The sequence below is a fragment of the Geotrypetes seraphini genome, chromosome 1 (assembly GCF_902459505.1).
Source record: "Geotrypetes seraphini chromosome 1, aGeoSer1.1, whole genome shotgun sequence".
NCBI lineage: Eukaryota > Metazoa > Chordata > Amphibia > Gymnophiona > Dermophiidae > Geotrypetes > Geotrypetes seraphini.
Window position 1 is genome coordinate 279,530,301 of NC_047084.1, and position 14,057 is coordinate 279,544,357.

The 14,057-nt window shown below is 38.1% G+C and overlaps 1 protein-coding gene across 4 annotated transcripts in view; it reads right to left on the minus strand.

Annotated features, from left to right (window-relative positions):
* Positions 1-716: 716 nt before the first annotated feature.
* CTNNA2 (catenin alpha 2) overlaps positions 717-14,057 on the minus strand; it is a 1,640,869-nt gene continuing 1,627,528 nt past the window's right edge. For all 4 annotated transcript variants that reach the window (XM_033952687.1, XM_033952678.1, XM_033952696.1 and 1 more), the window contains one exon: positions 717-1,825. In XM_033952687.1, the coding sequence (XP_033808578.1) occupies positions 1,538-1,825 (288 nt within the window). In that variant the 3' untranslated portion in view covers positions 717-1,537. The remainder of the gene's footprint in view (positions 1,826-14,057) is intronic.

Below are 14,057 nucleotides of genomic sequence, written 5' to 3' on the forward strand. Positions count from 1 at the left end.
TTTGCAATTAACATCTAATAATTGATGTTAATTGGCACAAATTAGAAATTAGATATACATTTTTCTAAGCATATTCTATAAAGTGGTGCATGCCACTTCTAATGCATGAATCTTAAAAGGGGGCATGGCCGGGGGGAGGGAGGGGCAAGCATGTATACATTGTTGGCATTCCTAAAAGCTAGGCACACTGCTATAGAAAACGTCCAATCTGCACACAATTTACTGTAGGTACAGGTATTTAGGCCTGAGTTTCATTGTCCTAAATAAGTGTGCCTGGGTCACACATATGGGTGCTAAGCATGATTCTATATATGGTGAGTATCTTTTACAAAATCTTGCTAAGCATTATTCTGTTGGTGCCAATTTTTGGGGTGCCATATATAGAATATGGCCCAAAATGTCTAACCCCATAAGAAGAAAAGGCTTTGAAACACTTCTCCATTTTAGGAATGTTTTGTTTGTATTTTTTTAAATCACTTTCTAGAAAAGGTATAAAAAAAGAAACTTTGCATGCTGATTTATTACAAAATGGCGCAAGCAGTTGTCATTCCCAATGTTTCTACTCTAATAGGAATAAGGCAAACTATGTTGAGCTTGAAATAAATGACAATTGTAAATGACAACATTAATACTAAGTTTATGTTCTATAAATCTAACTGCAATAATGTTCTTAGCTTGTAAATGCATTCAAGGACAGGAGAGTTAAGAGTCCAAGAGTAAATGAGTTTATTGAGAGTTAATGGATACAAAGGTTTATAAGTTAGTAACCGTATTCCAAGCTACTTCTATCAATTTGCTCCTAAAATTTAATTTCCAAATCTCTACATTTTGTACCATCGGATCATCTCTCTCTATTCCAAACATGAACAAAGGGCATACAAATTGCCATCCCATGCCTCATACCATACTGCGCGAATTTTAATTGGCAAATGTATAGTTGGTTCCTAATTACAGTGCTACTCCACTTAACTGGTAGCATATGATTGTAGATGCGGAACACTGCAAAAATCAAAAAGAATTATGGAATAAGAGAGAAATTTTAGATGGATTAGAGATCATTTTCTTAAAAAAAAATATTACACACTAGAATTATGACTTTAAAACTCAAATTGTTTAGTTATTGGGAAAAACACCTAAGCGTATTTTCTAGTACATTTTGCACTGTTAACAAAAGCAATACAAGCTTTATGATCTACCATTACACTTTCAGTTTTTTCACTTTATACACCTGCCAAACTAAGATTGCCTGCATGCATAATATTCTGCTTTGAAGACGAGTTGAACTGTTTCCATATTTTATCATAGAAACTATTTGGCCAATCGAATGTTACAGTCTAAAAAGAAAAGATTGGGATAAGTAAGTTTAATATTGTAGCTATACTTGCTGCATTTTTCTCCTGGGTACAGATGTAGAAATTGTATGCTGCATGCAATTTGACATCACTCCTCTAGATCTCTCATGCCAAAAGCGTACAAAGTTGAAGTTATGAATACAAAAAAAAAAAATTACAAAAAGCTCATTGTATATCCTATTGTTTCAGAATGAATCCATCGCTTTAAATTCACTTAAAGCTTGTACAGGGGAGATATGTTTTTTCTGAGACCCTCTTCTCACTCTGGTCTGGTATTCTTCTGGCTTTTCTCTCTTTACTAAGGGCTTCTTTTCAGGGGCTTTCATCTTCCAAGACACAACTGGTGAGTTCACAGCTGCTGTTCCATAGATCTTCTGGTATTTTGTAGAAGCTACATAAGAAGCTTTCACAGTGAGGACCACAGCATTCATCAGATTTTTGGCTGCCTGGATGAGAGACGTTGCACTGTCCAGCTGGAAAATGATAAAAAGAAAGACATAAGGCAAGTGCATTCATGCTGTTTGGGGCAAACAATAGAAAATGTGAAATTCAGATGCCCTGTGGCAATGAAGTCCCCATGCTAAGAATTAGGGGTGTGTTCAGCCAATACATTTTCAGTTTGATTTCAGAGTTTTCCCAATTTTCTTCTTGATTTTAAAGATTTTTTTTTTCTTACATTCATTTTTATAACTTTTTAAATATCTGTGTTAAAATCTTTCACCACATACAACACTAGAAAGGAAAGTTTTCAATGAGGGTCTGTTGAAAGTTCTCAAACCAACCAACAAAGATGGGGCAGTCTCTATCAAAGGCTATACACTGAGGGGCAGATTATGTATAGGATGTCGGTCTCAGCAGCTGCCTAAGAAGTGGTTGAGAATCACACAACAGCCTCCTATACAGAATCACATCTGTCCACCTAACCCCTCTTATTCTCTAACCAGCGCCCATGTCACGTGCCAGTTACAGAATAGCGCCTGCCTAATCAGGGATCCCTTACCATCAGCTGATCGTGGCAAGGGAATCCCAAATCAACTGTCAGCAAGGCCTCCCTGAAGTCGTAGCTTCAGGGAGTCTTGCTGGCTCAGCTAATCGGGGGAAAAATACCCACTCCTTCCTGCTGGAACTTCCCCTGGAACATCCAAACATTCCCCAACCAGTGCCAGCACCCCTCCAGACCCTCTGACACTCCCCCAAGACTCTAGACACCCAAACATACGCCGCTAAGTACCCCAATACCCAAATATCCCCACCCCCTGTACCTTTGTAGGAGAAAGTCCAACCAAGGGATGCTTATTCCCTCCATCCAGCAGGTCTGCCTCTTCAAAATGGTGGGCCTTCCCCTTCCTGGTGCATCCTGGAATGCACTAGGGTAAGGTCTTAGGCCCTGATTGGCTCAGATGCCTAAGGCCCCTCCCACAGGATGGCCTTATGCATCTGGGCCACTCAGGGTTAGGCCTCCTTCCCAATGCATCCTGGGATACAATGAGTGTGGCCTAAGACTCCAACTGGGGGCATCTCAGAAGTGTGGTTTGGGTGGGACAATGATGGGCTTATGAATTGGACATTTTTCTGTCATAATCAAACATTTTAGAAAATGTCCATGGCATCATTTGGATATTGGGGCTAAACCTACTACTGACTAACTGACTAATCAGGGGGCACATTTTTTAAACAAATTAAAGGCATCATTCTAAGGCACTGATCTTGTACCTATGGAGGCGCTTAGGGATGATCAAGGCCAGCGGTGGCATGGTTTGTGCCAGAAGTGACCTATAGTATATATAGGTGTCCCTATGCACCTCTGTAGGTGCAAGACCAATATCTTAAATGTAAGCCTTTAAAATGCTGGCCTATATTTAATGCGCCTGTTTTGTTTTTTTTTATTTGGCAGCTGCCGATACTGGTGTATTTAAAGAATCAGGCCCTTTGTGATTTTGAAAATGATTATTTTCTCTACCTGATTTTTGGACGTACTTCAGAAAATGTCTGAACTCCGATGTAATGCCCCTCTTTGTCTGACCTACACAGGAGTTCTCCCCCTGAATAGCCCAGACGAAGCGGCCCTGGTTGCATTAGATTTCTTTGGTGTTTCGTTTTTGATTTCATGATTGTTAGGAGTTGTGCAAATTGTACCCAGAATTACTGAAATAACTATGATCACCTTTCATCAGTTTATCAATTAGTTTTAAAACTATCAGTTCTGCGTAGAGTGTGTCTTGCTTTTATCATATTTTTTGTAATAAAATATTTGTTTCCATGTTGGTATGGTTTGCACAAAATGTCAGAAATTATTTGTCTTGTTCCTTGTCACTCGATGTTAGTATCTGAAAGCGCTGTAGATAAAGGTGAAAACTAGAATGCTAATTTAAAATAAATGTTTATTTTAAAAAAGCATGATGAGCAATTTGTCAAGAAATCTCCTAGCTGGTGTATAAATCATGTAGTAGTGTTTACAGTGCCGTTTCTCCAAGTCATATGTCATATATATTTGTTGTTTTGGAAAGCTAACACCATTAATTAGAAAGCTCATGCTATAAAAATGTTACTATCCATCTGAGGAAAAAGTGCTTACCTTCGAAAGCTAATCATAAACTACATTAAGTTAGTCCAATAAAAAAGGTTTTATTTTATTTTCCTTTATGTTTTTGGTTTATTTCAACATAATACCTTGAAGTGTGGACTAACACAGCCACTGCACCTTTTCACTCAATGTACTTTTAAAAATTGAAGAAAGGAACACTTAAAGATATGAAATCACTTGAATATTAAATATGTGAACATAATTCAGGGCCAATTTCTTCTTTTCTAAATATTAAGAATTAGCACAAACCCAGAACAGGTTTAAGAACCATTGCTTTAGGAAATTATCCAGACCTTTTTAAAACCCTGATAAAATCTGGATCTGCATTTCTGTCCTAGTAATAAGGTTACCACATGTCCCAATTTACCCAGACAAGTCCTCTTTTAAGAGGACTTCTGGGTATCCAAATAGATTTTGAAAACTAGGCAGTTTGTCTGGGTTTTGTGACATCATCGCATTGCATCTGTGCAAGCATGGAGGCCCTTCAGACACGACCCCTAGCTCAGAGGAGAAGAGATGAGGTTTGTTTAGGGGTGGGGCAGAATAGGGATGGGATGGCGGTGGAACAGGGTGGGGCCACGGGTCCTCTTTTATACTATGGGCTCCTTTTACTAAGATGCGCTAGCATTTTTAGCGCAAGCACAAAATTACTGCATGATAAACCGTGCGGTACGCTTCTAGAATAATGCCAGCTCAATGCTGGCATTAAGGTCTAGCGCATGGGGCAATTTAGCGCACGCTATTCCACGCGTTAAGGCCCTAACACACCTTAGTAAAAGGAGCCCTATATATATATTTTTTAAATTTATTTATTTAAAAAGTTTCTACACCAAAAATCTCAGCGATTTCCAAGATTACATACATAAAAACATAAAGTATACATACACTAAAACATAACAATCCAAAATCACCGCACGTATAGCTATTGACACAAAAAGTGCCATTTACATTACTTTTAAAGAATAATCAGGCCATATTAAAAGTAGGCGTCAACAAATAACTTTGTCTTAAGCAATGTTTAAAAAGTAGAGTATTCTGCACATAATCCTATCTGACCAGATAACTTTTTCCATAATGACATCCCAGCGATCGTAAACATTTTCATTCCTGCAGATACATAGGGCTCCTTTTACGAAGGTGCGCTAGCACACTAGCTGAAAAACTACCGCCTGCTTAAAAGGAGGCGGTATTGGCTAGCGTGTGCTATTCCGCGTGTTAAGGCCCTAACGCGCCTTTGTAAAAGGAGCCCATAGTTTCTATTTGTAAATGATTGACGTACTAATTTCATACTGCTAACTGATCTTAAAGCGTTACCAGGTCTATATATCTTCCAGAGACACTGGTACCAATATGGTACCATCTAGTGCAGAGTTTGATGCACCGGAGATAATACTTTAAAATGAATCCTCTGTTCAATTGGTAACCAAGGTCAGCTTTTTAATAATAATGTGAGATGTTCTTGTTGCCCCACTAATCAGTCTGGCTGCAGAATTCATCATAACCTGCAAAGCTCTCAGCTTTACTTTAGCCAGTCCCAACTATGTTTAATGCATGTGCTAAACAGTACTCAGTGTATCAAGAGCCTTGCACTGTCCCAAATTAATGCTGTTCAGTACATCTGCTTTTCAGATTTTGAGGTAGGAAGGTTATGAAGCAAAGCATAAACTGTGGCTTCTCCTGATATTCCTTGGGGTGCTATGATTATCTAGCTTACTATAGGCAGACCTTAACCTCATTCTAAGAATTAGGAGTCACAAGAGACGTACATGAACTGTAATCACCACCAGCTATGAGAGAGTATAAAACAAGCAGAGTTTGCAAAAACAAACAGTATGCCAGGAACAGCAAAATATCTTGGGGGGGGGGGAGGGGAGAGGGGGAGGTGTTAACAAACAAACCAAAATTTCCCTCTACCTCCAAGCTCCTTAATTGCTGTTGCTGTATAGAGCAAAACAGGTCAGTGGGGTTGTGGAGTGTAGAACAGTCACCCAAGGGCAAGACTAGGAAACCATTCAATAAATCCAGCACACACTACTCCCTTCAAGAGACACAGAAATGGCACTGCTCTACAATCTCAATAATGTAGAGGAAAAAAGACCTCAGTGCACAAAGCACCCCCCTCAATAAGGCAAACAGTCAATTTAGTTGAGAAGGCACATACTAATCACTCGTCAGAAAAAAAAAAACAAAACTCCACACGTCATCAAATTTGTCAACAGTCCACGAACACTTGGAATTAATAATCCTGATGCAAAATCAATTATATTCCATTAGATCTCTAAAGCACTCGGAACAAAAGCACAAAAATCAAAAAGTCCAAAAACAAAAGAAAACAAACTTGAAAAAAATAGCAAGAAGAATTAAAGCATAGCCAAAAATTGAACAGAGTCATTAAGCTAGTTAATGCCACTCTCAGCAACAGCACCAGTCCACTTCCAGATACTGCAAACACTCCTCCGGATATCACATGGAACACGTTCCCTCTGTTATAATTGTTGTAATTGTAATCCACCAACACCAGCCATGAGATCAATCTTCTCTCATGGCAGCACACACACACCATTCCACACTGAAATACCAATAGGCGTTCCCCATTTCTCCCTCGGCGTCTTCAGGGGAATAATCCAGAAAACTGCACCCTAACAGGGCCGTCATACTAGTGAGACAACTTCTACCTTCTTTCTTCTACATTCTCAGTGTTATGACATCATCCTCAGGCCCCTACTTTTAGCCAATCCAAGAAACCGGCATAAACACTGTCATTCACAGAAATGCCTTCTATTCAATTGGTAACAGAGTTTGTAAACTGAAAATCCAGTGTTGATCTTTTCTTCGCAATTTATTCCTAATATCACCTCACCTGCTCACAACCAGGTTAAAACTCTGCTGTGTCATTTTAGGTATGATTTCTGTAGACTTTGTGCCAGTATCAATTTACATAGGCACCTATGTGTCATTATAAAATAAACCAGTGTTTCATAATAAAATAGGCCAGGAATATCCCTTTGCCAATGAGGTTTTCAAGATATTCACAATGAATATCCATGACATTCATTTGCATACACTGTCTCCCTTAATATGTAAATCTCTTGCATACATATTCATTATGGATATCCTGAAAAACTGACTGGCAAGGGAGTATTCCAGAACTAACTTGGGAAGCATTGAAATAGGCTACAAATAAGTACCTGTTGGTCCTCTCAGTCTAGATGATCTATATAAACTTTCATAGTAGCTGAATGTTCCTGCAATCTGTGCAAATAAGGGGTTAAACAAACAAGGGGTGTTCAATAATTTATCTACCTGAGTATGAAAGAAAGTAGAAAGTGTGACATGTCTCAAGGTTACTCATGCACAGCTGTGGCTCAGTGCATGCCTAACATTTAAAGAGACAGGATGTCAGGAGAGTCCTCATGCAAATGTAGTAAGAAACTGCTAGATATGGAGCACTATTCAGTGATAAAAGTTCTTACAAAAGAAGGGAAAAGCCAAAGATCCATGAACACATGACTTCAGTTTATGGTGAGTTTGCCCCATTATCCTACAAAGTAAAATTTTGGAGCAAGCAGTTTAAGTGGGGTAGAGAGTCCATTGAAGATGACCCTCACACTGGATGATCTATGAAAGCAACTTGGAGATTTTTTTTTCATCATTTGGTGACTGGAGAAGAGACTTGGGTCGATCACAGAGATCCTGAGACCAAAACAGAGTCAATGCAGTAGAAGTACAAGTCATCCCCCACCCCAAAAAAATTTCAAGACAGAAAAATCTGCAGGTAAAGTAATGGCAACTGTCTTCTGGGATAATGAAGGACTTTTGCTTCTGGAGTTCATGCCATAAAAGACAAGCCTAACCGGGGAGAGTTATGCTACAGAATGATTGCTTTGTGGGAGTTAATCAAGAAGAAAAGATGAGAAACTCACAACAGGTGTGCTGTTTCTTCACGACAATGTGCAGGTGCACATGTCATTCTCATGGAGATGATGCGGTATATAAACTTAAGGTTTAGATTAGATTAGATTAGATAACAATCACAGGCTGCCATCTGAGAATATGGGTTTCAGCAGCTAACAAAGAAAAATGGGGAGACCCAATGATCCACAGTGAAAACAATCCTTTTAGGACCCCTGAGGAAGGCATGTTCGCTGAAACACGGACCGTGTAGGGTCTGGTTGGATTTTTATCACAGTATTTTTTATCATTGTACTTTTTTAATTGAATTTTCAAGGTTTTAGATATTAGTGTTTAATAAATTATCTCCAGAACATCTGTATCCACAGTTTTTGTTTTCAGCAACTGAACCATCCACCCCACAGTCTTGACCTGGCTGCCTCAGATTATTTCCAGTTCTGAGTTTTGAATAATTCTCTCTATGGACAGTAGTTTTCAAGTGATGAAGACATCAAGGAATATGTAACATCCTGATTTGAAGGTCTAACAGAAGAATTATTTTCAAAGGTGTTAAAGTAATTCAGGAAAATTGTATGAAGTGTGTGGAGCTATCAGGGGACTATATTGAAAAAAATATATATATTTTTTTAACTTTTCTTTCCTTCTATGGTAGATAAATTATTGAATGCTTCTCATATATTTGAACAAACCAAAATACACTTATGGTGAGTGAGACCTGGGGTGTCAGATATGACCAGTTTAAGCAAGAGCGCTTCCACGGTCTGTCAGTTCTTCATACATCCCCAATCATCATAATGAAATGCTTTTTATAGAAAAAATTTTTTAAAATGTTTTTTTCTTTGTCATATTTATCAGTGCTTCTATCTAAGGTTTTAAAGAACTTATCTTTAAAAGGCTGTATCTTCAATCCATTATAGGTAATGAAGGAACATATCGTATATTCCAGTGTTCCATGCAATTCAATACTCCCCTCTGGCAGAGGGGAGTATTGAATTGCATGGAACACTGGAATATACGATATGTTCCTTCATTACCTATAATGGATTGAAGATACAGCCTTTTAAAGATAAGTTCTTTAAAACCTTAGATAGAAGCACTGATAAATATGACAAAGAAAAAAACATTTTAAAAAATTTTTTCTATAAAAAGCATTTCATTATGATGATTGGGGATGTATGAAGAACTGACAGACCGTGGAAGCGCTCTTGCTTAAACTGGTCATATCTGACACCCCAGGTCTCACTCACCATAAGTGTATTTTGGTTTGTTCACTTTTTGATTCATACTATACGTTTGTGAGGATGTCTCATATATTTGGTCATTTCTTACCACCAGCAAACAAAACATTCTTCCACAACAGCACAAATTCTTTCATAAGAGTGTACACTCTTCAGGAAAACCGTGTACTCTTTCTGAATAGTGTGTACTCTTTCAGAAAGAGTGCATACTTTTAACAAAATTGCTTCTTTCACAACAACAACAACAACAACAAAAAAGCCAAGAAATGATATGAAATTGAAAATTTCTGGCTGAACACCCCTAGTTATTTATTGTCCCTCCCTTCTTGTTCATGGAAACAATCTGGGGATGCACTACACTTACCAATCATCTACTGATCATCATTAAACCGGTTTGACCAGTTTTGCGATTGATTGGATTCCCCAACCAGATGCACAAAACTGCTGTCTGTGTGTTTCTCCAAGCGATCGCTCATTCTCTGATCCAAGCATGAGGAATGAGGAAATTATTATTGAAATGCCATGCAAAGTAGGTGATCGATTGATGCACAACATGACTTCTACCAGCAGAAGAAATACCATTCGTGTTTGCCAATACAAAAAAAAATGATTGGTGAAGACCAGTTGCTCACTATCCTTTCCGATTCTTCTGCCTTGAAAGTAATAGAATCAGTATCAAAGTTATACTATAAAACTCGCTTTTATAACAGATTTTACAATAGTGCTGTCCAACAGTTTTCAATTGCTCATTTCAACACTACCTACAAATTCCTTTCTACAGTTATGTCCAACTTCAACAGCTACCTCCAACAACAAATTCTTTTTAATAGCTCCATCCAACAGCATCAACAGCTACCTCCAACAACTCCCAAGACAAGCTACCTCCAACAACTCCCAAGACTCTTCCAGCATTCCTTATATCGCATTTTATGAAAACAATGCTTTGCAACCGATGCCTTCGACGCGCACCAATGACACACGTGAATAAGCCATGCCTATGAATAACGTACAAGTGCATGCATACATTGCATCTAGAATCAACAGGAATATTCTGCGCATGCATTTAAATCACTCTCACATCCTTCAATCGGATAAGATTAGGCCAGGTCTCTGCTCAAATAATTTGCATGGCAATTTGGTTGTGCATCAATTGCTCGGTCAAAATTGGCCAATCAGCCAACAGCAATCCAGTTGGTATTACTAACTGACTTTAGTGCATTTAGAAGCCCAATGGGTTAGGGCAGAGCAAAACAAGTACAAATTTGTATTCCCAAAGTAAGGAAAAATCCTGCTTAGTGAAGGAGTCGGCAGTTATGCCATGATATAGTAAGTGATTGTAGAAAAAAAGAGAACACCGGATGCAATATAATACGATGACACAAGGGCCTTTTTTTTTCTAAAAGGTGTCAAACTTTCAGTAAAATATGGTAACTGCATTGTTTTTTAAAAATATATATTTTTGGAGGGGCATCTTATGGTCAGGGAATGAGTGTGAGAGCACAGGAAAGAACTTTAAAAATGGTGGCAATGTTAGTAAAAAGGCAAAAACAGGAAAAAACAAAACCACAAACACAAATGTACTAAAGGCTGAGTGGAATTGTCCAGATCAGAATGATGTGCACTAATGGAAGTGTCCTCCAATGCATCTGATAATATAGAAATCTTTATTCATCCAATGACATAAAAATACATCCAACGACTCAATGACTCGACATGCACATGTTTTGGCCAACAGGCCTTTCTCAGGAGTCTTGAGAGCCACCAATGTGAATATCTAGAATATATTCCCACTCTGATGGACAAATCAAGTATGCATACGTAGTATCACATCATACTTTATGAGTTTAACTTGATGGGTTGACTGGATGACTTGTACAGGTCTTTCTCTGCCATCATCTAATATGTTATGTTATTTATGTTATCCAGTTGAAGTAAGTCCCAATGGTATATCTTCTCTGTACATTATCCCTCTTAAGAACAAGATTTTTGAAAATATATGTTTTCCCCTTTAGGTAATGCTTCTTTTTTTGCACATGCTTGCATTTATAAAATAACTTCTTTTTTCGTTTGTGTCATAAGCACAGCAAGAAATCTGCTTGTAGTTTAGGGACAACATAGCACAGTTTATGAGCTGATCAAACATTCGCTCAAAGCCATATGAATTTTTTAAACTAGAAATTATCCTCTTGGCAGATAATAAGCTCTGCTACTCTAACTTTCTAACCTCGCATGCATTAATTGGAAAGTTAGCTTGTGGCAACATTTTCTCAAATGACTTGTGTGTTTTTTTCCCCCAGTAGACGGCTTAAAATAAAATCCTGAATAAATGAGTACTCCTGGTGGAATGATTCCAGGTTTGTTTAATATTGTGAATTTTTCCTATTAAAGTTATATGGTGCAATAATCCACAATGGTCTTTTAAAATCCTTATTTAAAGAGCTGTTTAAAGGCTCAGCAAACAAATTTTTAAAAAATAACTTAATTGGGAATAATATTAAAATAAATCTTTTTTGAGCATTAAGCACTAGATTGAAGTATTCTACTATCATCAACTACATGCTAGTGGTAATAATTTATATAAAAGCTAGATTATTCTTTTGGTTTCTTTAAAATCAATCCAGTCATGGATAAATCACTTAGGGATCATTTCTGCCCTACTCTAGACTTAGAAGAAGAAGTAGACCTTAGAGTCACAGTAAAAGTCTTTACTTGTACATATAAAATCCCAGGGATTGAAAGCTGATGCATAGTATGGCCATGTTTCACTGTACACAGGCTGCATCAGGGACAATGAAATCAGTAGATGTAAACCCAGTGGCGTACCTGGCTTGTGTGACACCCGGGGCCCATCATTTTTTGGCACCCCCCCCCCCCCCCCATCTGTACGAAAAACATGATTTTTAGTAACAAGCCATACATCATACCTGACACAGTATATAGGCCTGATGGTACCTATAAAAATTGGGAAAATTTACCCCACCTGTCACAATTGGTTTTTATAAAGATACTAAAACAATTCTTGCAGTTTTACCCAGCCAAATAAATTTAGTAAGAATACCATTTAATTTCTTGTAAAAGGACCCCTGGAAAAACACTGGTAACATGCCCATATGGTAACAAACCACAGGCAAAATCATCATCTTAACCTTTTGAACTCTCACCCACCAGGACAGATGTAAGGGGTTTCAATGCTCACATATTTCTGTGACCTTCAGCAATAAAGATTTTTCATTTATTTCATCATCTCTTCCAGCATTTTTTGAATCCAAATACCTAAATATTTTATACCCTGTTCCTTCCAAAGAAAAGGGAATGTATCAAATAATCCTTTTGGACAGGGTACATTTAGCGGAAGAACATCCATTTTACTCCAATTTATTTTATATCCAGAAAATTTGCCAAATCGGTCAATCAAATCCAGTAAATGCGGGATGGAAGTTTCAGGATTCTTCAAATGAAGCAAAATATCATCTGCATACGCAGAGACCTTATATTCCCGATCTGCGTAAGGTATACCCTGTATCTCCTTTGCCTGTTGAATAGCCAATAGCAAGGGTTCCAGTACAATGTCAAAAAGCAAAGGAGATAATGGACACCCTTGTCTAACTCCCCTCTCCAGATGAAAATGTTCTGGCAGAAGGGGAACTATACAAGGTTTGAATCATTTGTATAAATCCGGAACCAATACCAAACCAATCCTTTGCTTGATACATGAAGGTCCACTCCACACGATCAAAGGCCTTCTCTGCATCCAAAGATACAGAGAAGGCCAGATCTTCCATAGCTTTTATTAAATTTAACATATAAAAAGCCAGTCTGGTGTTCTTCAAATACTCATATAAAAAACAAAAAACTTTTTTTTTCTTCATTCAGCCTCTCTTCAGCTCATCAAAACAGAGTCTTAAGGCTTTTAAGTTTAGTCCCATTCTGATTAAATTTATTTCCCTTTCAGTTCCATAGCAACTCACAAAACAGTTCTTTTCCAGTTCACATCTCCCTTTGCTCCTTTTACAAATGTAGTACTGGGTTATAGCTTCTATCACATAAATTGGGTATTTTATTTTCCCCTCACAGCTTTGGTCCAAAAAGAAAACAGCAATATGTCATTCAAACTGTTTTGCTACCTTTTAAACTTCACCCTAATTCCAACAAGGCACAAAAAGAAAATGGGGATGTGAGAACTCCACCCAAACTTCTGTAATTATCAGGCCCTCCCAACTTCTCCCTGGTAGCGTGCAGCTCGTAAGGCTTTAACAGTTCAAAATACAGCCTTCAGATATCTTGTAGGGAAACAGGTTTCTTGTGGCCCCATCTTTCTCAGCCCTCTCGTATTATTACCAACTCTGTCTCTTCTGCCTTGCTGTGCTGTATGCCTGGAGAAACCTGCCTGACTTGGTAAATTGGGCTCCTTCTCTGGCGGTATTCAAGTCCAGGCTGAAGGTCCACTTTTTCAAAACCGCATTTAAGTCTTAACCCTACCAATTTGTAAAGCAACACATCTGTTTGTCATTCTCTCTGTAGCCCCTACCCTCTCTACCTCTACCTAGTGCCCTGCATGCATAGTATATATTAATTCACCATTTTTGTCCATTGTGTCTTTCATAATTAGATTGTAATCTCTTTTGAGAAGGAACCGTCTTTTCTGGGTTTGATGTATAGCACTGCGTGTGTCTGGTAGCGTTTGAAGCCAATGCTTGCCCCATATGTTTATTGAACTGTTGTTCAGGCCATGGTCTTGTCGCGGCTTGATTACTGCAATGCTCTATACCTTGGAATAACTAAGGCAAGATTCAGAGCATTGCAGGTTATACAGAATGTAGCAGCATGTTTGATCATGGGTGTGTCTAAATATGATCACATTTCACCATATTTCCAAAAATTACATTGGCTTCCGGTCGTCTTCAGAGTCCAATATCAAGCAGTGATGATTTGTCATCAATTTCTGTATGGAAATATCCCAGAATTACTTAA